The sequence below is a fragment of the Capra hircus genome, chromosome 25 (genome assembly GCF_001704415.2).
Source record: "Capra hircus breed San Clemente chromosome 25, ASM170441v1, whole genome shotgun sequence".
Classification (NCBI taxonomy): Eukaryota; Metazoa; Chordata; class Mammalia; order Artiodactyla; family Bovidae; genus Capra; species Capra hircus.
The window spans coordinates 24,939,075-24,962,550 of NC_030832.1; the positions used below are offsets into that span (position 1 = coordinate 24,939,075).

Consider the following 23,476-nt stretch of genomic DNA (forward strand, 5'->3'; position numbering starts at 1 on the left):
CAGTGCCGGCTCAATGAATTGGGGGTAAGCAGACTGTGAGCCACGTGGCAGGGGAGTCTGGGTCTGGAAACACGGCTTCCTTCCTGGTCAGTCCCTGCCCGGCCCTACCCACAGAAAACTCAGAAAGAAAACTCATCGCCTATCCGTGAGCTTTCTGGAAGTCTGTTGCTGCTGCCGCTGCTGCTGTGAAGTCACTTCAGTCGTGTCCTACTCTGTGCGACCCCACAGACGGCAGCCCAACAGGCTCCCCCATCCCTGGGATTCTCCAGGCAAGAACACTGGAGTGGGCTGCCATTTCCTTCTCCAATGCATGAAGGTGAAAAGTGAAAGTGAAGTCGCTCAGTTGTGTCCGATTCTTAGCGACCCCATGGACTGCAGCCTACCAGGCTCCTCCGTCCATGGGATTTTCCAGGCAAGAGTACTGGAGTGGGTTGCCATTGCCTTCTCTGTTCCAGAAGTGTAGCTGTTTGTAATTTCTGAAGAGCTGCCCTACTTTCTTAACAAAATAGACCCAAGGTACAGCAGTGTTGCCAAGAGGCAAGCCAAATTCTAATCGTCTTTAAAAAACTGATGCTGGAGCCAGATCAAGACAGGTCCACAGCCAAAAATCTGACAAGTCAATTTCCCAGACGAGCACGAAAAAGCCCAGGTCTGCAAGGCTGGCAGAGGCACCATGGGACCCAGAGGACCAGACCTCTGGGTCTGGAAACCTAGAAACCCCTGCCTCAGGGCAGGCTGTGCCCAGCCTCCGCATAGCACCCACCTTTGGGTTTCCGTAGTCACCTTTCCGACTCAGGAACTCCCCGACAAGTGCCTTATCCTGGTACACCTCAGCAAGGCAGACCCTGCAGGAAAACGGACCACAGGGAAATCTGGGCACTACAACCATGCCCACGTACAGAACCACCGAAGATTTCTAACACTGCTGGTGTCAGCTAATCATGGAGTGTGACCAGCTTGTGTGCCTGCTGGGTAATCACACAGCTTTCAAAAATGAAGGATTTCGGGTCAGCCTGTTACTGCTTACACATCACACCTCGGCTTCTCCAAGCTCCTACCCTCCTGCTCCTCACAGGGGTTTGGCCAGGACTCTGGGAAAGATCTACGTGGAAGTGTATCATAAACTTAAAAACAGGCCCCAGGGGTTGGTATTAAGAGCTCCGGGTTCCTCCATCACCTTTTGTCCACCACACCCATCTTCATATCTCCATGGTGACAGGACAGCCTGACCTGCCCACCAGGAAAGAGGGAAGGACAACCAGTGTTTGCTGAGCTCCTGGGAGCTGGGCACTTCTGACCCTCATAAGGAGCTTGCAAGGTAGAGGCTATCATTCCATTGCATGGCTTGGCGAGCTGCAGGGATCCCCTGCCCCCGAGGTCACACAGAGGCCAAGGGTCAGGTGGAACAGGTGTGGTTACTATTACTATCGCCCTGCTCACAGGTGGGAAAACAGCCTCTGAGGAGATAAGTGTCTCATCCCAGGCCCCACGGCTCTGAACTGCAGTGAGGATGGAGACTCAGGCCTCCAAGCCCTGCAAGCCCTCTCGTCCCCCCGCCCTGGCTGCTGCAGGACAAGAGGAAGAACATCAGGCAGGGGCAGAAAGCCCAAGCCCCAGACCTCACTCACTGCAGCTCTCCGTTACCCAGCAAGCTGCCCATCCTCTCTATGGGCCTGTTTCTACTTCGTGATAAAAAAAGAGGACTTTGGACCAGGGGATCATAGCCCTTTCTGACAGAACATTTTAAGAGCATTCCACGTGCTGGGCAAGTGGCTTCACACAGGAAGGCCCCCTGGTGTGCCTAACCCTGTAGTTCTCGTCAGGCTTTTCATTGTCACAGCTGGGGAAGGGGGGTTGCTACTGGTGCCTAAACACGGATGCTGTTAAACATCCCACAGAGCATAGGATGCCCCACACAAATGATCCGGCCCCATGTGTCAGCAGTGCTGAGACCCAGAAGCCCAGAAGAGCTGAATCTCCCCCATGATCAGGGCTGGGTGCCTTCCCTCCAAGCTGGATGACTGCACACAGCCCAGGGCTTGGGATCAACCTGGAGCCAAGCTCTCTCACTGACCCACAGCATGGGCATCAGCTGGTAGAAGCGGTTTCTCCCAACCCTGCTCGGGTCCCCTCCTGGCCCCACCGTCCTGCTGGCCGCAACTCGGGAGAACAGCTCTAGCTTCACAAGGCATCCTGAAGTCTAAACACCACCTTATGCACGCGAGTGCCCGGAATCACACCTGGCCCCCCGGGTCAAGGACCACCTCACTAACCGCCTCCAAAACACATCTGATGTGCTCCTAGAAGACTCAGACTCTATCTACCTGGATTCTACAGCCGACTCCTAAGCAGATGGGATGAAAACAGAGGAAAGAGCAAGCGAGAAGCCTGGGGACACCCTGGACGGGGAGTTCCGAAAGTTCAAAAGCGGCTTACTTGTAGTTCAGATAGGCTTGTGGGTTTTTGATTATGTAGCGAGCTCTTCGTCCGACCGACAGGGAGGTTTTATCCAGAGACTCTTCCAAGGTCGAGTGCAGGATGTCCCGCACGACCTGCCAGGGGACGAACGGGCCCTTCACCTGGATCAGACACAAGCCGAGATGGAAGGTCAGTGGCCCTGGAGCCCACGGCACGGGTCACTACTAGTGTGAGGGAGGGGAGTCGGCCCGTGTAGCCTCTTCCCTCAGCGGACACACAAAACTCGGCCACAGCTACTGGGTACTGACCACGGGCCTGGCCCTGAGTGGGGGCTGGGAAGAGAGGAGTAAGACAAACCCTCAACATCCAGTGGGAAGTGTCTCTTGGCAACTAACGGAGGTGCCTGGAGGGTGCTGGGCAGTACTGACTGGAAGGCAATGTTAGGGGAAGTCAGGAGGTCTGTGACATGGTTGTGGAGGGCTGTGCTCAGAAACGCTGTGTGTGGCGCCTGCAGTCACATTGACGGAAACAGAACGCGTCGAGTCCCGGGCTCAGGACCCCTCTTGGAACACACACGGGAAGGCAGAGCCCAGGCGAAGAAAGGGTGTGATGACAAGGTTTTTTCTTAGTGCCTGAGCATGAGGGGGCTGGGGAGTCTGGTGTGAGCTGAAGTGAGTGAGTGGAGGGTCCGTGCAGGCCTCTCCCATCATCACCGTGATGAGACAAGGGCCAGGCATGAGGGACAGCAACACGCCATCAGGTTCCTCCCAGCAGAATGGGCCGTGATGAAATTTAGGAACGCATAAAGGGGTAAGAAAACCTGGGAAAATGATCAAGCAAAGGGGTTTACTGAGCTTAAATTAAAGGCAGAGAGCAACCGGGACACATGGCCTCTGAGTGGGTTTCTTTGGCCGGTACGCAGAAAGACAGGAAATACTGACTCTGCTATGAAGCTGCCTCACCCGTTCTGCCTGGTGGTGTTACTACCCACAGGGGTCCCGGACGGGCGGCTGGTGGAGCCCACACTCCTGGGGGCTTCCATGGACCAGCCTGATGGGACCACTGGCCTTGGTGTGGCTGGAAGGTGGGGCATGAACCCAGGCATGAACCTGGGGCCATAGCTACACAAATGAGTAAGAAGCCTCTGCCTCTAGAAGCAGCCACTCCAGTGGGCAAAGAGGGGCCAGAAGCCAGAGGAGCAGCGTGACATGAAAGGGGCAGAGCGAGACAGCAGTAACCACTTCCTTTCTGCAGGATCAATGGTGCCTTTCCAGAGACGATAAGCAGTAAATGAAAGATAAACAGGACTATTCCAGGCAGCTGAGGATGGGAGGCGGGGAGCAGGGAAGGGACAGAATCCCGAGAAGAGACAGCGAGTGCAGCTCTCAGCTGTGTGCCATTGTTTGCTGTTGCTGTTTACTAAGTCACATCTGACTCTGCGACCTCATGGACTGTAGCCTGCCAGGCTACTCCGACCATGGGATTTCCTAGCCAAGAATACTGGAGTGGGTTGCCTTCTCCAGGGGATCTTCCCAACCCGGAGATCAAACCCGCGCCTCCTGCACTGGCAGGCGGGTTGTGTATCATCTGAGCCACCAGGGAAGCCCGAGCTGTGCGGTGTGCAGCCAGGCAAAGACACAGATGTGTGAGCTGAAGGCTGGAAAGAGAGGTGCAAAGGTGAGCGTGGGGTTCGCTGGGAAGATTCTGGGAGACGCTTCTCCCACGGGCCGAGTGGAGTAGATGGGATGAGTGGTCCCAGGGCCACGCTCCTCCCTGTGTGGGTCAGAAGAGCAAGAGCCTCCCGGACGAGAGGGACTCACAGTCAGTGGGCTGGAAGCTGGGGTGGGGTGGAGAGGCGAGTGGGATGGGGGGGCGCACCTTGGTGTTGAGGACGTTGCTGGCGATCCGGCAGAGCATGAGCAGCCCGTCCTCCTGCAGCGACCAGGTGACCCGCAGCCGCGTCATCCTCTGCAGGGCACTCTGGTCCGCCTCGTCATGGTAACGCCTTTTGTTCTTGTCTTCCGGGAGCTCTTCTAAGGTGGGGATAGCAGAGGGGGCTTTGAACAACTGTTTGAGAGCTGTTACTCCAGAGAGCGGAAGGGTCCCTACCCAGTGGGTGGGCCTGGATCAAGGCGTCAGTTATCAGCATCTCATCAAGTGGGAAGTCACGTCAATTAGTCACAAAAGACTCAGCCCAACGGGACAGATTTTTTTTTTTAACCCCTTTCATCATTTCTCTTTGGTCAGATTTCATGGTGACAGGCTGGGCAACCTGATGCAGCCTGTTATCTGCCCATCTCCAATCTTTCCCTCGGAGGCAATGAGCCCTCTGAAGGTGCCTCGCCTCCTTCAGAAGCCCTCTGAAGGAACCTGCTCGGGGCGTGCTCTCCAGGTAAGTGGGACCCCACCATTCCCTGCTCTGCGACCTGAGAGATGCTGTGTACACGCTGGTGCAGCAGGGGGACAACAAGGCCCACTGTCCAGGGCTAAATAACTTCAGGACTGACCCAGACCACTAAAACACACACAGCGCAGCGCCTGGTGCAAAGGAGCCGTTATCTAAGTAATATCAACCACAAACATTATGGAATATTTACTGGGTGCCAAACACTGGCTTAAGCTTTTTACATATATTCACTTACAATTAAAATAATACTTGACAACCACGGTAGGAGAAGGATACAACTATTATCCCCATTTGGCAGGTGAGGAATCTGACATGCACAGAGACCCAGCACCTTGCCTGAAGTCAAAAATCCTAGGAAGCGGCAGTTAGGATGGGAACCCTGAGCTCTAAAACCACTGGGTTTCCCCAGGCTCCACCCTCCGCTCCCCTCCCTGCTGGGAAACACTGGCAGGAGTTCCAAAGGCAGATGCCATATGCTACCGCCAATTCTAAAAGACTGTTTGCTTAGTGAGCATATTTCAAATGAAAGCAGGAGGAAAGTGGGCAAGATCATTTGCATTCAAAGCAACACCACCATCGGATTTTGCTTTGCAGTGAATTCGGGTCTTTTCAAGCCAATTTGATCTTACACATATCTGGACAGGCTGAACGGAGGGGGGCATTTCAGCTGATGCGAGGCTATTTGTTATGAGCACCAGCCGAGTAAATCACTAAACATGGGTTCGTGTTAAAGCATTCTGCTCTCAGCTGAAACAGCTAAAGCTATCAGATCGTTGTTAAAATGCACGGTCCACTGAAATGACATAAAAGTGGCTGAAAACCTGGACACCGGTCTCCTTGCTGCCCTCCTTCACTGTAAATGATGCCCGAATGAAGAATTCAAAACGGGAATCGAACAGGCGCTGTGCACAAGGGGTTCACGAGATCCAGAGAGATCCCTCAGGCTTAAGCAACTCCCACGCTCCCTCTGATTTACAAACACAACTTCAAACTTTGCGCTGAGCACAAATGCCGATGTTAAAAGGTGAACAAAGAGAATAACAGGATTTGAACCGGCTGTGATGAGGACTTGGCTAAGGACTTTTGCCAAGGTTTTTTTTCCCAGTTGAGATGAAATTAAAAATGTGAACAGAGGCAATCACTAACTGAAATGGCTCTATATACTACCGTGACGGAGAAAGCAGGGGGAGATGTGTAGAAAGTTCAAGGCCCTCTCGGCCAACAGGCTGGGCTTGGAAAACAAAACACAACCACATAGTTAGCGCTGCAAGCGGAGAGGGTGAACCGGAATCTGAGGGCAGCACTCATGCCAGGCTACAGGGAGGCTGCTGCCCGTCTCCGGCTGGACCGGGCAAAGGCGAGCCTCACAAACACAAATGATCATCACCAAACCTTTCTTCTTCCTCTTGATCTTCTTCCCTGGGTCCTTCTTCAGCCGTTTGCGCTTCTGGCTTTTCCCACCCTTCACTTTCTGGTTCCGCTCCAGCGTGGGCTCTCGCTCCACCTCGACATGCTCGTCTCTGTCGGCACAGAGCCCCGATCCGGCTCGAGCATCTCCCCAGACTGTCAACCTGCCATTGCCTGGAAACAAGCAAAGGAGCCTGGCATTGCAGAAGGCCCCCGTAAAGGCTGGAACAAGGCGCGGCGCAGGGGTCCCACCGGCCCAAGCCGGCCCTGCGTCCATTTCTGCCGAGGTCCTGGCCCACGTACCTCCAGCCCCAAGAGGCATCGGGCGCTTAGACAGAAACGTCTGCAGCCTCATCGTGAGCCCGTTCTCCGACGTGGTGGTCTCCTGAAAGACAAGGATGGCACTGGATGAAGTGTGAGCTTCACTGGGCCCCCAGGAACCCAGTGCAGCCAGTGGGGAGTGTTGAGTCCCTGATGAAGAGGCGGCACAGGGACCGCCACCTTCCTATGGAACACACACCCCCATCTTGTGTGACCTCTTAGACTTCCCTTTCTTTCTTTTTAAAAGGAATACTTGTACTCATCGAAGAATAAATTAGCATCCAAGGGGGGAAAGAAAAAAGAAAGGCAGAAAATTTACAAAGTCCCGCTGTACCTTCAGTACTTACGGATGCAATTACTTGTGTCTCTGGTCAATTTTGGTTTGGCCAATTCAAAAACTGTGAGCTGGGACTTTCCTGGTGGTTTAGTGGCTAACAGTCCACCGGCCAATGCAGCGGACACGGGTTTGATGGTCTGGAAGATCCCACATGCCGCGGGTCAGTTAAGCCTGTGTGCCCCAACTACAGAAGCCCGAGCGCCCTGGAGCCTGTGCTCCACAACGGAGAGGAGTCACCGTAACGAGAAGCCTGAGCGCTGCAACAAAGATCAGCCCCCTCTCCCACAACTGGAGAAAGCCCGCACACAGCAACCAAGACCCAGAGCCGCCAAAAACGGGAACAGAGGAAGGAAATCTTAAAAACAAAATCTGTGAGCCAGGGAAGGCAGAGGCAGGTGAGTAGCGATGGCCGGGGAGAGGGTGTGATGGTCCTAGGACAGACGCCCACCTTTTTGGCCTTGTCCATGATGTAGCTGGTCCAGATCCAATTGCGCTTCAAGTGTGCGTAGAAGCTGGAGTCGAGCCCCGCGGCTCCCAGGCCGTCTCCGGGGATGATGCCTTCATCCACGACCTCACGGCTGCCCCTAGGAGTCGGGAAATAAACAGACACCGAGCCTCCTTGGGAACTGGGAAGAGAGCCTGTGGAGTGGGTGGGGCATGTACTGCAACGGCTACCTTCCCACAGAGACACCTGACAGGTAGCAGTAAAGAACTTGTCAAAAATCCAGATTTTTATGTAAAAATCCCAGTTTTTGAACTTCGGCAACTGGTTCTTTTTAGTTTTTGACAGTGTGGGGGGCTAGCTGCCTCATGGCTGGGGACAGAGTGAGCCACAGCCACCCCCTCACAGCCCCACAGCAGGGACTCAGGCCTCCAGGCCCGACAGGGAGCCTGACTGGGGTGGGGGAGCCCACAGCCTGCAGGGGGAGCCCCCCCGCGGCTCTGCGCTCGGGGACAGGTGGGACGCACGTGGTGTACTCCATCATGGCACACTTGCGCTCCAGCGTGTACTTGTCCATGGCATTCTCCTGCTCCTTCTGCATTCTGCCCTCCTCATCGCTGCCCTGGTCTGGGCCGCTGCTCTTCCGGGCGCGTGGGCAGCGCACCACGCCTAGGAGAGAGACATGAGCCCCGCTGACGACACCTTTCTGCCAAGGTCTGCCGCTGGGTGGCAAGAGGAGTGAACTCCCTTTCTGGGACTAGGATCCCCACCAGGGGAGAGGGGCTGAAACCGGTGGACCTCTTTGCACAAAACGTCTTACGTCGTCATGTCACAGGGGAGCAGATGAAAGAGTTAAGGCTGGTGGGTGAAACTGAGAAAAGAGACTGCACCCAGCCTGGATTCTACAAAGGCGGGAAGGCGAGCAGGCAACCAGAGAAACCCCAGGCCTTCTTTCTTCCTGGTGGAGGCCCCAAGGAGCCACATGCCACAAGCCTGGGCTTACCCAGGGGCTCAGTGGTAAAGAATCTGCCTGCCAATGCAGGAAACACAAGTTTGATCCCTGGGTTGGGAAGATACCCTGGAGGAGGAAATGGTAACCCACCCCAGTCAAGTATCCTTGCCTGAAGAATCCCACGGACAGAGGAGCCTGGCGGGCTACAGCCCCTGGGGTTGCAAAGTGTGGGATACAACTGAGCGGCTAAACAACAACAAACATGGCCACACAGCTCCGAGGTACACTCGCTGTCTCTTCACCATAATTCCTGAGTGCCCTCTGCAGAGACGCATTTGCTGAGAGAAGTTAAGCAAACTGCACTTCTTGCAAAGAAATGTGAAACATGACTAAAACCTTTGCTTGAGGGGCTTCCCTGGTGGCCTAGTGGTTCAGAATCCGCCTGCCAATGCAGGGGACCTAGGTTTGATCCCCGGTCCAGGAAGATCCCACGTGCCGCAGGACAATGAAGCCGGCGTGTCACAACTGCTGAGCCTGCGCTCTACAGCCCGTGCCTCGCAATAAAAGAAGCCACTGCAATAAGAAGTCCACTCTCCGCAACTAGAGAAAGCCCAGGCATAGCAATGAAGATCCAGCGCAGCCATAAATAACCAATTAATTAATTAAAAGAATTGCTTGAGTGAGGCCAGGGAAGGTTATGATAATCTGCAGACTATCACAGAGCCTCCTGCAACATGGTCAGCTGGAGACTTCAGCCTGGCTGGTGGCAAGGGGCAACAGGCAGAGCCCATGCCACATGCCAGGCATCTCTCAGCCAGAGCTTCATGTGAAGCATCCGGTTCAAGCCTGCCCTCAGCTCCAAAAGGCGGCGGCGTTCTCAGATTAGAAATGAAGAAACTGAGGCTCAGGAGGCTCCAAAGAGCTCACCCAGGGTCGTGCATCTGAATGGACTGAGAACCTAAGAGGACCTCAGGCAATGTCTTGCCTGGCACCACCAAGCTGCCTGTTGGAGACGCAGACTTAGGCCACCCCCAGGACTGCTGAGCCCAAGTCCCCGGACGGCGCCCAATAACCCGCATTTCAACGCGCTTCCCCAGAGCTGCCGGTGCACTCACGCTCTGCGAGCCCCACCCTGCAGGATGCCCACATCTTATTATTTGATGCTTCCCCTCAGTCTGTGGGGCAGAACCCCCCCGACCCCCGTAGATGTTTGTTGATTGAAGGGACAGTCAATGTCTGATTATCAAACTCAATAAGCCTCCCATATTTCAACTCAAGAACACAAAAAGGGATGGAAATTCACCCGCTGTCAAGCCTGAAAGACTCCGGTGCAAATAACATACTGGTTCGCAAATTTTTATCTAGTATAAAATGCAGGGGAATGAGGGCACTTTAAAATCTGCAATGCTAAAAGCCTAGCTCATTGCTGCTGCCAGAGGAGTCTACAAAACACACTGTTTCTAACATTTGTCTGGACCCATTAAATGATCTATACAAGTGCTCGTTAGCCTCTTAGCATTAAACAGTTCTACCCAAATCACAAGCTTTCCTGGTGGCTCAGCAGAAAAGAATCCGCCTGCCAATGCAGGAGGTGCAGGTTCAATCCCTTAGTCAGACAGATCTCCTGGAGAAGGAAATGGCAACCCACTCCAGTGTTCTTGCCTGTCAAATCCCGTGGACAGAGGAGCCTGGCGGGCTACAGTCTGTGGGGTTGCAAAGAGTCTGACACGACTGAGCACACATCAACACAGTACACGTGTGGCTCCTGCTTTGCAAAAATCAAAGCGTGACCTTGACCTTCAGGCGCTGTGACAGGAGGAAGACAGAAGTCCTCTCCCAGGTGCGAACGGAATGCAGCATCCTTCTTCTCCTTGGGAGAAGTGGCAAGACAGGACCCGAGGAAAACTGGCTTAGAGGAAAGAGCACCAGACTGGCGGTTCTATCACCTTCTACAAACCCTCCAATCATTCTTACAAACATGTTCAGGATGTTGCCTGTGTATCAGGCACTTTGAGACACGCTGGGGATGAATGCCAAATCTCCTGTGCTCAAGGGATTCCCAGAATGACATCAGATGACAGCAAAGATGCTGGAAAAGCTTTCTCGGAGAGAGAATGCTTGAAGTAGGGGGTGGCTATCTGCAAGGTGAACATAGGTCAGGATGTGCCAGACAGAGAAGACGATGCAAGTCAACGCCTAACACAAAGCCCAAGTCACGCAAGCAATGGGCAGTCTGGTCAGTTCCTCCTCCAGATCTCCCCACCTGTCCTCTGTCCTTCACTGTCACCAGAGGACCTGAGTCACAGTCCCCAGCTGGCCTCCCTGCCCCTGCTCTGGTGCCTCTCAGCCTATGGTCCACACAGCGGCCAGGGCAGCTTTGAAAGACATGAGATCTTGACTTACAACCACCAATGGATTCTCGCTGCTCTGAGAATAAAGCCAAAGTCTCCTGAAAGTTTGGAAGTTTGCAAGTTCTCCTGCAAGTGTCCTGCAAGGCCCCCAAGTCTCTGCTTCTCCATCCCAGTGGCCATTCTCCCTCCACATATACTGGCCAATTCTGTTTCTCAGCTCTGGTCATGCTGGCTCGGCCTCATCCTTTAGAACTCAGCTCAAACTCTCCTGCTCAGAAAGGCTGCTTCCTCACCAGCCTACGAAAATACCCTCGATCCGACACCGGGTGCGTTTCCTCCCCAGCACTTAACGCACTCTGGATCTCTGTGCTGTGTGTCTTCCCCAAGAGACCACAAGTCCCGCTGCTGTGTGATGGGTGTACAGGAAAGCACACACACGGTGGTCAGTAAACACCTGCTCAACGAGCCCAGTGAATGAAGACAGAGGTGGAGCTGCGTGGGCTCAATGACGGGGGGCGGGTGGTGGTGCTGGGGGCTGTGGTGTCCCAGGTAAGGTCCACCACATTCCGCTCTAAGGGAGCTTCCTGGACACTCCAGGCCTCTGGGGGACAGTCTGAAAACCAGCAGGCGGTTTCCTTCCAGCTCTAACCCCACAGAAAGGAGGGTACCCGGGAGCCCCGTAAAGACGGCTGGTACCTAGCGGGGTGTTGAGGCAGACGCACTGCAGATCGAACCAGTAGTTCTCCACGTCCTGCATCGAGTTCAGGACGTACGAACGCCTCTCGAAGGGCCGGCTGCTGCGGGCCACGTTGTAATGGGGGTCACAGGTGGTGGTGTCCACGATGCCCACGTTCTTCTTCAAGTAGACAAAGACCTACGAGGGAGACAGCAGATGGCGAGGGGGGGCCTCAATCTCTGAGTCGGGTTAGTGTCGGAAATGCTCAGGACCAGCCACCTTCCACTGGGGGTGAAGGCTGTTTACCTGATCTTTATCCTGAAACTTCTCCGTGGGGCCGAACTGGAGCAGCCCCATGAAGCAGAGCCTCTGAAGGTTCTCCACCACAGAGAAAATGAAACGTCTGCAGGTAGAGGGGGTGGCAGGCACTCAGTCATTATCAGGGGGTCGGATGGGAGTGAGGGATGGGACTCGCTGCTTCTCCCCTTATCTACCTGTGGGACCTTGAAGGCGGGCTTCGGGCCTGCACTGAGCTGAGACCCAGGACCCCCGGCCCATCACCACCCAGGGCAGTGGGGCACTGCTTCTACACGGGGGGCTTGAGATCAAAAATAACAAAAGGAAAACCCACTTCATCACCTACAGTCTCTATCAGCAGATTTTACTTTTAAAAGAACCTTGCAATCAAGGGCTAAAACGTCCCGGCCCACACTGCAATTACCACTGTGCTTTACGTAGAAGGACACAGAGTGGCTAAATTAATAACCTGGGGTCTCTACAACCTGGAAAAAGCAGAAACCTTTCCTTTTCTGGGTCAGCCGTTACTCAGAAGCCTAATTCGGAGGGGCCTGTCGGGACCCTCAGCTGCCCCGAGTGACTGCAAGGACCTCACCTCTTATACAGAAGCTGCTGCCGGATGGACCTGGGGAGAAAGCGGATCAGCGTGTGCTTCTTCAGGGGGTCGCTCAGAAACTCCTCGAGGTGGTCCACCTAAGAGGGGATTTACAGGGCTCAGCTCACCCTTGAGGCCAGGGCGAGTTCCAAGAGCCATGAAAGAACACTCCGCGCTATGTTCTGGGCTGAGGTCTCGCTGAGCTGGGTCATCTGCCCCGTGGGGACATGGACCCTCCTCCGCATCCCCCCCACCTCCCACATCGCTCTCTCAGCCCTGACACCCCGCCCCTCCCACCCTTCTGCCACACTGCTGGGGACTGAACATGTGGCCTCACTCACCGCTGGTGGGCATACAAAGTGCTAAAACAATCGTGGGGGAGCACAGGAGAATGTATTATTTATATTTAAAAGGAAGAAAGATGGGACTTCCCTGGTGGCCCAGTGGCTAAGACTCAGTGCTCCCAACGCAGGGGCCCAGGTCCAGACTCAGTGCTCCCAAAGCAGGGGCCCAGGTTCGATTCCTGGTCAGGGAACTAGATCCCACGTGTCACAACTAAGACCCCGAGCAGCCAAATAAATAATTAAAAAAAAAAAAAAAAGATAAAGGATGCTTATTGCCTTTAAAGCCATTGATTCTGCTTCTATCCTTACCCTTAGAGAAAAAATTTTAGGAGCTACCCACAAATACAGCTACTAAAAAGCATTCATCATCGTGTCATTAACAACACCAAGAAACTGGAACTTAAACACCCCAAAATACAGTACTGGTTAAATAAATCGGGGTATGTGCATAAAAGGAATACTATGGAGGGAAGTGGGAGGGGGGTTTGGGACAGGGGACACATGTACACCCGTGGCTGATTCATGCCAATGTATGGCAAAAACCAGTACAATACTGTAAAGTAATTAGCCTTCAATTAAAATAAATTATTTTTTTTAAAAAGGAATACTATGAATTTACTTAATATCAAGTTAAAACAATGGTGTGGAAAACACAATATGTTGTTCAGTGGTAAGAACAGATGATAAAAGAATAAACACAGTATGATTTCAATTCACTATTTTTTTTTAAAAGGAAGCTCTCAAATATATACACACATTCACATACATAGAAACGTGGCATAGGAAAAAAAGGCTAGACGAAAACACACAGATAACACGAGCGGCGATGTCTCTGACTGACACAGTTATGGCATTTCTATGGTAACTTCCGTTCTCTCCTTTTTTCTGTATTTACCGAATTTGTAAAAACATTTTATTGCTCTACCACAACTGTCTGTCTATTGACTGATCTAGAAGGAACAAGTCTTTGAAATACTTCCCTTGACCCACCGTCCATCCAACCCCCACAATCTACTCTGCCTGCCTGCCTATTTAATCCATCTGTCTGTCTATCTGGCCAGCCACCCGTCACCCAGCCAGTTACAGCTGAGCGCAGAGCCCCGGTGTGGATGGAGCTGCGGCGCCGGCCCCTGCAGCGGCCTGGGGGTCGCCGTACCTTGTAGCTGACTTGCACGACCTGGGTGAAGATGGACAGGGGCAGGCACAGAAGCAGGTCGCTGACCAGGGCCCAGCCGAAGCCGAAGTCCTTGTGGACCGGGATGGGGGGTACGTAGCGCTTCCACGAGGCTTCGTCCACGAACACTAGGAGAAGACAAGGGTCACTCCCCAGACTCCCGGTCACGGTGCTGCTCTCTCCTCCCTGGTCCTGGATCCCTCTCACCACAAACTTGGGCAAAACCCTCCCCGTTGGGCAGGAGGCCCAGAGGCTCAGGAAGGCTGGGTGATGTCTGTATAGTGACCGGGGCAGTTCAGATCATAAGGATGAGGCACTGCTGTGACTCCCCGCTGGACCCTGCTGTGACATCCCGGCCCAGGGCATCTCACCGGTCTCTGTGGCAAGTTCCACTTCGCCTTCCCAGGTGTCCTTGGGTGCGGCATCGAAGGAGGCCTCCAGGTCGCTCCTGGAGGAGGACGGGACTCCTGCCTTCCTTTCCGAGAAGCTCAGCTCCTCCACTGTGGTAGGGTGCCCGTAGATCAGGTACCACAGAAACATGTGGATCACCCGCAGGCGAGGCATTTTGGGCAGAAACCCTAGAGAGCGCCCCAGTCCAGGAACTGGGGCAAGAAAGAAGGAGGGTGGTACGTGAAAACCCCAGGTTCCCTTCGGTTCACTTCATTCAAAATGACCGAGGGCCCCTGGATCCCAAGGGCCAGGGAGACAGCGAATGCTTCCATCCTCGTGGGACTTACTTTCTAGCTGACAGACGACAGCAAACTACCTAAGAGAGCACGCTGGATGGAAACAGCTGATGCAGAAAATAAAGCAAGGAAGGGAGAGGAGGGCAATACTTCCGTAGAGGCCTGGACGGTCCCGGGGAGAGACCTCAGGGGGTGGCCTGGAGTTGGTGGAGTGGGCCGTGCAGACACCTGGGCACACACCCCCTAGACTGAAAGCAATGTGCCTAGCTTTCTTTCCTGGTGGCTCTGCTGGTAAAGAACCCACTTGCCAATGCTGGAGGCTCAAGAGACTCAGGTTCGATCCCTGGGTCAAATCCCCTGGAGGAGGAAATGGCAACCCACTCCAGTATTCTTGTCTGGGAAATCCCATGGACAGAGGAGCCTGGCGAGCTACAGTCCATGGGTTCGCAGAGTCGGACACGACTGAGCGCACACCCACACACAGCATACTGGGGAAGGGCCAGGAGACCCAAGGGACAGGGCAGAGCAAGGAAGGAGGGGAGCAAGGAGGTGAACCTCAGGGAGCGGGGAAGGGGGGGCCTCCAGGACAAGCTCAAGGCTCATGGGGACTGCAAACACTCCAAAATCAGGTTCTTCTAAAGGGCTTATTTCTTTGACACCAAGTGCTCCCTGACTTGCCCCACAGAGAAGAGACAGGTGAGAGCAAGGAAGATGTGGTGGTGAGGACAAGGGGCCCAAGGGCCCCTCCTCCGGCACCAGGCCTGGACCCTGTGAGGAGCCCTTGGCTGCCTCTCGCCCCTGCAGGCGCGTGCGCTGCTCAGGTGCACGTCCTCGTGTGAGTTCCCCTCCCCCACCTGCACTTTTCTAACTGCAAAGCCTCGAGAGGAAAGGCCGAGCCCACGTGTCTGGAGAGCTCAGCAAGTGGGGTCCCTCCTGCTCGGCATCCCCAGCCGCTGGGGGCCCCACCAGGACGTCTCCGCGAGGTCTGTGCCCTGATGCCGCTGCCCTCCTCCACCAACGTGCACGCTGTGACCAGCAACCGCAACTGAAGCTCTGACTACGAAGGCCTGGCTGTGTGCGCGGCCCAGGACAATCTAACGTCAGAGCTGCTTGGTGCAGGGGTGAGGGGAGTTGCTGTTGTTCAGTCGCTCGGTTGTGTCCCACTCTTTGCGACCCCATGGACTGGAGCCCACCAGGCTTCCCTGCCCTTCACCATCTCTTGGAGTTTGCTCAGACTCCTGTCCACTGAGTTGGTGACGACATCCAACCCTCTCATCCTTGCTGATGGGAGGCAGCCCTGTCGGAGACCTGCATCCTGGAAAACTGGATAAACGCTCATACTCATCAGTGGCTGTAACTCCCAGAGGCTGTGGGGTTGGGAGAGGCAGAGATTTTCAGTGGTTTACCGAATGATCAGCCCAAGGATACTCAGCAGAAGGAGCTGTGTGTGTGTGTGTATGTGTTACTCACTAAGTCGTGTCCAACTCTCTTATGACCCCTGCACTGTAGCCTGGCAGGCTCCTTTGTCCATGGGATTCTCTAGGCAAGAACACTGGAGCGGGCAGCCATTCGCCTCCCTGGGGGTTCTTCCTGACCCAGGAATTGAACCTAACGTCTCCCGCACTGCACCTCATTCACTGTCTGAGCCACTAGGGAAGCCCCATCAGATGAAACGCAACTGGGCCCTGACCGGGAGCGGCCTTTTACCTACGACAGGGTGGTAGTTTTTCAGCTGGGTCACGCCCATTTTCTCATGGGTCTTTTTCACCCGTCCACCTTCTGGTTTCGAGGAGGCACTTGGCTGAGCGTCTCCTGATCCACTCGGGCCCTCTTCTCCTTGACTTTCCTCTTCGGCTTCCTCTTGAGGCACTGGAGGCTGGGGTGCTTTCATCCTGAAGGTCACAGGTAAGATGCGACGAAAGTACGTGAGAAAACCGAGGGCTGAGAAACGACAGGGTCTGTCCTCAAGAATCTGGCCCTGCAGAGTCAAATCAACCACCCAGAGGGGCTGAACAGACGATCGTAAACAGACAAATTGTGTCAGGGCACTGGACATGCGGGGGTGACCTGGAGAGTACACCCCCACCTCCGGGGCAGCTGCTACCTTGTGAGCAAGGTGGCCTACTGTGCTGGGTCCTCTGAGACTTTCATCCATGCCAGAAAACAGGAATGGGACGCGAAATTAACCAGCAACTGATTCACAGCACCCATGGCTGAGGCATGGCTGGCCACACAAGCCAGCGTCTGCGAGTCACATCCAGCCCTGTGCCTGCCCGGGCCCCACCTCTACTTTAAACTCAACCGAAAACGTTCTCCCACCAAGCTTTCTCTCAGTTCGTTAGGTGGCTTACGAACAGAAAGACCTCAGAGAAGCAAGTGGAATCCTTCTGAGCTAGGATGGAACTGGGCAAGCTTCACATCTACAGGGCCTATGATTTGAAGCACTCTGTCCACACGCTATTAAAACAGAATGAAGGATGTTAAGAATTTTTTTTTGTCTTAAATAATCCAGGGACTTCCCTGGTGGTTTAGAGGTTAAGAATCTGCCTGTCAGTGCAGAGGACACAGGTCTGATTCCCAGTCTGAGAACTAAGATCCCACACACCTCAGGGCAACAAAGCCCCAGAGCTGGTGCTCTGTAACAAGGGAAGCCTCCGCAACGAGAAGTCCACACACAGCAAGCAGAGAGGAGCCCCTGCCTGCTGCAACTAGAGAAAGCCTACGTGTCACAACGAAGACCCAGCACAGACAAAAATAAATGAACGATAATGAAAAAAGAATCTCGAAATGGACCCTTTTTGAGACCAAGGGATCATGAATCATAAACTCCAGACCAGTGAATTCACTGATCGCATGAATAAAGCATGAATAAAGGGCTTTTGTTGGAACGCTGACCGGGGCAGCCTCACTGTGAATTCCTGCAGGAGCGGCCACTTGCCTGTTGGCTGTGCTTGAATTGGACATCCGGAAGCGAACCTGCTCGATGGCACTTCTCACAAGAGGGTCGTTCTGGTCCATGGACGGGTGCACCACAAGGTCAACCTGCAGAGAGGGATGCGGGGGGGCTCCTGAAGGAGAAGGGAGGAGCCGGGGTAGACTCAGCCCCACACCTCAGCTCCCTGCTGGATCCCTGGTCATACCTGCTGCCATTAACATTTCCAAGTGGCACTGATGGAACCAAGTGAGATGCTGATCAGTTTACCGTTAGTTTCCGGCACCCAAATCCCTCAAGCACCCAGCCACAAAGCTCTGCCGTTGCTAGCGTGCTGCTCTGATGGCTGAGGAATTCCGGCCTGGAAACAGAGCAGTCTGCCCTGGGGCCCCCAAGCTGGGCTGTCATCGCCCACTGGTCCCTGCTGCTACCTGGGGGGCGGCTCCTGATGCCCCGCTCCTGCGAGCGGAGCGTCTCCCACAGGTGCCCAGGAGTCCTAAGGGCTTCCATCTGGAAGAGGAAAGCGGCCTCCATCAGTCTCCGCTCGCTGGGTGCCAGCAGGGGGCTCCTGCCAGCTATGCCTCTGCACCCACTGGCAGAGGATTTAGGGCTGCCTGTGTTGGTCTCGTGTTTCCAAGGTACTGAGGTTCAACAGGAAAGTGGTGATCATTTCTCGAGCCCCAACTAGGCTGATGGATGGACATGACTTGGTGGGGCTGAGCAGCACAGTGCGGGTGTGACAGCCGTACAGGAGGTGGCAGGCATGGTGACCTGGACCCGGGAGGGGCGGCTTCCTCTGACAGAAGATGGCAAGGAAAGGTCTGCTAAATAGGGAACTGTGGCCAGCAGGCTTCCTGCCCAAAATGGCCTGAAAGAGGGTGGGTCATAGGGAACCAGTGGCCACATCTGGGCAGGGACTCCAAAAAGCCACACTGGGCTCCATCTTTTCTGTTCTTCACTTGGAAAAGGGGACCCCTGCACTTCCCTGCCAGCTCTTTTTTGTGGTTTTGTGAGGTTCAGGTGAGATTTTAAAAAGTTCAGCAACACCTCAAGAGAATCTGAAAGACTGGGGTCCTGGTTCCCCACTCTTCACAGCCAAATGGCCCAGCCAACCTCCCAAAGGCCCCGATGGACCGAGGAGATGCAGGAGCAATGGCAAAAGGCGGGCGCCAGGCACAGCGACCCCAGCCAGCGAGGCTCCAGCAGAGGGGAGGGCCGCCTGCCAGCAGCCCATGCCCTGGGTGCCAAAGCGCTAGCGAGAAACTCAAGCTTACTCTAGAGGCAGATGTAAAATCTGGGGGCCCTTTCCAGTCGGCAAACAGTCTAATACAGAGGTACCCTGTGGCATGAGGCCCCCAGTACTAGGCACAGGTCATCAGCCTTTACCTGGGACACGCACTCCCCATCCCCAGCTCCTTGCCCATTCCCTTGGGTAACACCTGGTGGACATGGCACCAAATGGGCACATGGGACATGGTGGATACCTATATATCTCTATAAACACAGACTCTCTCAACTCCTAGACAGGGTAGATATTCCTGCCTCCAGCGACTGCCTTGGAAGGCTGCACATTCAAAAGACCTGCTCCAGGAAGATCAACAGAAACTAGAGGTGGTGCTGCTGACTGGCTGGGCGACTGTCCCCTAGTGAGAGAGGTCACAGCCCAGGACTTCCGGCCATACTCAGGGGGATGAGAGGCAGGCTGGCTGGGGATGGGCACGGGGCAAGGTCAAGAGGGCTCAGAGCAGGTACAAAGACTGATGAGACCTGCCAACCCGGAATGGTAGAGATGGAGTTTCCAAAGCTACTTTTTGGGATTGCTCTGTTGCTCAAATTTCGAAGGTCTCAAAAAATAAGATAAGTAAAGTGAAAGTGAAGTCGCTCAGTCGTGTTCGACTCTTTGTGACCCATGGACTGTAGCCCACCAAGCTCCTCCATCCATGGGATTCTCCAGGCAAGAATACTGGAGTGGGTTGCCATTTCCTTCTCCAATAATAAGTAAATAATCTTCTCCAACATAAGTAAAAGAGACCCTAAATGACCTTGCCAGCTTAGTCAGAAAAAAAAAACATCAAAGCGGAGCTTTCTTAAGGCAAGAGATTTAAGACGTCGTCAGAAAACAGGTGAGGGAACTGCAAATGCCCGTCCCTCCCTCTGGTCTCCTCGCCTAGCCGGGTGTCTCGAATGACTCTGACCCTGAAAAATTTATGCCTTTGAATATGTGCAAAGCCGCTGAGCTACAGCTGCTGTGGGCAGGGCTCCAAACGTTAAATCTTACAGAAATAGATTGGGACAGAAGAGATCTATTGTCCTCAGTGGACGCCCCGGCGGGCATGCTCACTGACTTGCTGCCACCGTTTCCTCTGGGATGTGTTTTTTGCACGTTTCTGTGGATAATGTGCTTGCTGCTTAGCCTGAATTTTCCACCTTCTAAGTGTTGCCTCATTTCTCCCGTTGCTACTCAGCTGAACTTGGCTATGCCTCCCTTTCTCCTCCCCTTTGAGGCCGGCTGCGGGGCTGGGCTCCTGCCTTGGGCTTACGCAGGCTGCGTCAGGCAAATTCTTCCTCTTTTCTGTCCCTAGCTTCCACAGGAAGTTGGGGTAAATCCCTGCTGCCCCAGTGAGGAGGCATGATGGGAAATTCCAAGTCATCAGCAACAAAGGAACAACCCAGGCACCAACAAGGATGTGAGAAGCTGGTAAGAAAACGCCCAGCGTGCACGGTGGCCACGCGATACCTTCTTCTTGATGCCGTCCTGAATGACCGTCGTCCGATACAGCCTCAGCAGACCTTCCTCGGAGAGGTTCTGCACCAGGCGGATGATGGATTTCTTACAGCATTTGGTGGACACACCTTCTTGCTTCTCTTGATCCATGATCATCTTTTGAATTCTGAGACACCACAAAAGCAGCCGTTTAATAGTCACAGTCTCAACATGGAAGGCCAGTCTCAACCCCCGCAACTGACGCCTGCCTGATGGGACCCAGCCTAAAGCTGGGGAGGACTTAGAGGGTGTTTTCCTGCTGCCAGGATGACTTCTTACGATGGCAAAGATATCTCTCGCTGAGATAAACGGGTTAGCTAAGGACAGGCCCAGTGTCTCACCATCGACACCCTCAGCTCCAGAGCTCTTTTGATTCTTCTCCATCTCTCTAGCGTTTACAGAGCCACTAAGGCAGTGTTTCTAGATCACCAGCCACAGCAGGGCCAGACGGGGCTTCAGGAATAGCCAGCTCCATGCCTCTATGCCCAGGAGAGGCGACACAGCCAGCAGTATCCGCAGGCCATCCCCCCTTCCCCTAGTGAAGGGACTCCCGTCCTTGCCTCAAGGCTCCTTCCAATCAAGAGGCTCTGATCTTGACTGCCCAGAAGCCCAAGTATGCTACCCAGGACGTGGTGGTAGCAGTGGGTTAGAAGGACCAAACCAGAGAGCAGAGCCTCCACTGAACCTGGAAACGGAAGCTCCACGTGTCCCTTTTGCTTTCATACAACGTTTCGTCTGAACAAAAGGCTCCGTGGAGGCTGATGCTATTACCTGCCTACGTTTCCTCTCACCCTGTCCTGAGCACAAATGGCGAAGGAAGCAGCAGGGAAACGCACTTCCCGAGGCCTCTGTCTCCTGCCCCACTGCGCTTTCCCTGTCAAGCGTATGGGTAGATATTCTTCAGTGTCTAACTTCTCAAATCACACAAGCAGATGCTAAATCCTTCCGACCACAAAGGGCTCCTGTGAGAATCGACACAGAAGAGAGATGCAAATGCCTCCGGGTCCTTTCTGCGGATGGTGATGACTCCCACGGGCATTAGTTTTAATGTAAGACAGACAGATAGACTACTTACGTGAACAAACTCTCGATTAAGCGGAGGTTGGTGACGGCCTCTATGATCAGATTCCTGCGCTTCAGCAGTCGGTAGGTCTCGTGGGGCTTGTCTTGGCCTGGGCCATGCTTCCCTGTCTTCTGGGAACCACCGCTCTCCTAGAACAGAGACCGAAAGAGAATTAAAAACAATGGACTCAGCAAGGCTTGGGGGCCAGACACCACGCCTGCTGGTATGCTTTCCCTCTTTATGGAATTCTACACCACGTTTCAAGAAAAGAAGTCAAGAGGATCACAGCTCTCACAGGATCCCACTACCCCACTATCTCAGTGCTTTGAAACAGCACAGACATGCCAGAGGTTTATGAAGGTCAGCTGGCTTCAGAACAGAAACCAGACCCGTCTACTCCAGCCCTTCCTGGAGAAGGGGACCGCCTTCACTCAGCTCTGACTTGCTTCTTCCACAGTGGAAGGAAGGAAATGGACAGACTGAACGCGGACTCCCTACGGTCACTCTGTGGGGCTTTCTTCATTCAAGGCTTATTATTAAGGTTCCATTTTACGGAAGAGGAATCCAGGGCTTCCTGAGGTGAAACAACCAGACAGGGTCCAAGGGCATGAATGCGCACCAGGATGGGCTTCTGCGTCCATGTGGAGGAAGCCACGGGCAGCCTCTCCAGGGACATAAAGTAGACAGAGAGGCAGCCTCGGAGTGAATCATGATGAGCAGGAGAGAACGAGGCAGAGAGGGGGGCAGACGGGTGCCCTCCCCACCCTGCCACCACGCCCACACCTCTTTCCCTGCCTCCTTTCAGGAGCTCAGATCCTGACCTTGTTCCATCTGCCTTCAGATCACTTACCCCAAAGCCCAAATCTGCGCCCTGCAGCGAAGGGAAATCCCAACCCCAACACATTCCTGGAAGATCCCTTGGCACAACTCAGGGCCTATTCTGCTGGACGCGCTTCTTACTTGGAGCAGCGCTTCCAGAGAAACGAGAACATGAAGAGAACACGCTTGGGCAGGGGTCCCATCACCTCCCTGCTGCCACGGATGCTCCGCGAGGGGCTCACTGATTTCCTCAAGCAGGTGGGGCCTGAAGGGAGAGTCAGTCACAGATCCAAGAAGGGGCCCAAGAGTGGGAGAAAGACTGGTTCTCTCCTCTACTTCAGAGCAAACATTCTGGAGGAATGTTAAAGAAACCTGCCTGCTTTCCAAGGGGGCTGCCGGGGAGCAAAGTGAACACACGCTTTACCGAGAGACCTCCAGACAGTGTGGTTCCTGCCCCTCTACTCAGCAAGTAGAGAAAAGAAGGACGAGGACTCTGGGGACAGACTTCTAAGAGGAAAACGCAGAGCTGAGCGAGGACCTGCAGGGCCTAGAGGGAGCGTGTCGCTAGGGGCACGAAGACCCGACAAGGAGGCGCAAAGAGGGGGGCAGGGCTGAGGACGGCAGGGAAGACCCTCAGGAACCTGGTGGGCCCCACCTGCCGGCGGGCCCAGGCGCTTCAGGTGGAGACGAGACCAGGCACGACCTGAAAAAGAGTCACGGCATCTGATGACAGGATACGGCTAGAAAGTTCTGCCGTCTATGGGGTCGCAGAGAGTCAGACACGACTGAAGCGACGCAGCAGCAGCAGCAGCAGCAGCAGAAGGTTCTAGAATATTCCACAAAAACCCCTCACTCTCTTACACCCCACCTCACCCCTCCTTGCTGTAGGGACAGGGCACAAACTCAGGCTTCCACGCCAGAGACAGAAAGAGAAGCAGGGCAGGGTGGGAGCTGCAAGCCCACGGGTTCTAATCTCCAGTCTGTCATCAGCTGAGCAGGCAAGTCCCTCCATCCCCGGGGCTTTGCTCGCCTCCTCCAGGACCAGACTCGGCCTTTGTTGTCAGGGCTGCTGTGAAGCTGGAACCAAACAGCAGCAACACCACCGAGCCACGCCAGTCCCAAGTCTGCCCTGTCCTGGACGACTGAGGCACCGCTGGCCGTTATCCGAGGCACTTCCAGGAGACCGAGGACGGCAATGGGGAACTGAATCACTCAATGACAGGGCTGCTCCTGTGTCAACTGCCTTTTCATCCCTCTAATAACATACAGGAAAAAGTATTCGTTTGACTCCAATGCCGTGGATACAACAGGATCTGACCAGAAAGAACTAAACAAGCTTTGTTTTTATCAGACCTTTTTATGATCACTTTCTTTTTAGGGCAAATGATACTGGCTTTTCACCTAAAGCAGTGTTTTTCAACCCCAGAACTGCTGACGCTCTGGGCCGGATAACTCCGCTGCGGGCTGTCCTGCACAGTCTAGAACAGTTCA

The 23,476-nt window shown here is 54.2% G+C and overlaps 1 protein-coding gene across 1 annotated transcript in view; it reads right to left on the reverse strand.

Moving 5' to 3' along the window:
• Nucleotides 1-23,476, reverse strand: part of GTF3C1 (general transcription factor IIIC subunit 1) — a 79,038-nt gene that overhangs the window by 17,237 nt on the left and 38,325 nt on the right. Inside the window, exons 11-26 of the mRNA XM_018040599.1 lie at nt 21,179-21,315; nt 20,077-20,230; nt 17,346-17,449; nt 16,115-16,299; nt 14,093-14,323; nt 13,704-13,849; nt 12,204-12,301; nt 11,618-11,714; nt 11,332-11,509; nt 7,860-8,001; nt 7,339-7,474; nt 6,536-6,617; nt 6,218-6,406; nt 4,297-4,451; nt 2,437-2,579; nt 764-845 (exon numbers count right to left, since the gene is read on the reverse strand). Coding sequence (XP_017896088.1) covers nt 764-845; nt 2,437-2,579; nt 4,297-4,451; nt 6,218-6,406; nt 6,536-6,617; nt 7,339-7,474; nt 7,860-8,001; nt 11,332-11,509; nt 11,618-11,714; nt 12,204-12,301; nt 13,704-13,849; nt 14,093-14,323; nt 16,115-16,299; nt 17,346-17,449; nt 20,077-20,230; nt 21,179-21,315 — 2,259 coding nt within the window. The remainder of the gene's footprint in view (nt 1-763; nt 846-2,436; nt 2,580-4,296; nt 4,452-6,217; nt 6,407-6,535; nt 6,618-7,338; nt 7,475-7,859; nt 8,002-11,331; nt 11,510-11,617; nt 11,715-12,203; nt 12,302-13,703; nt 13,850-14,092; nt 14,324-16,114; nt 16,300-17,345; nt 17,450-20,076; nt 20,231-21,178; nt 21,316-23,476) is intronic.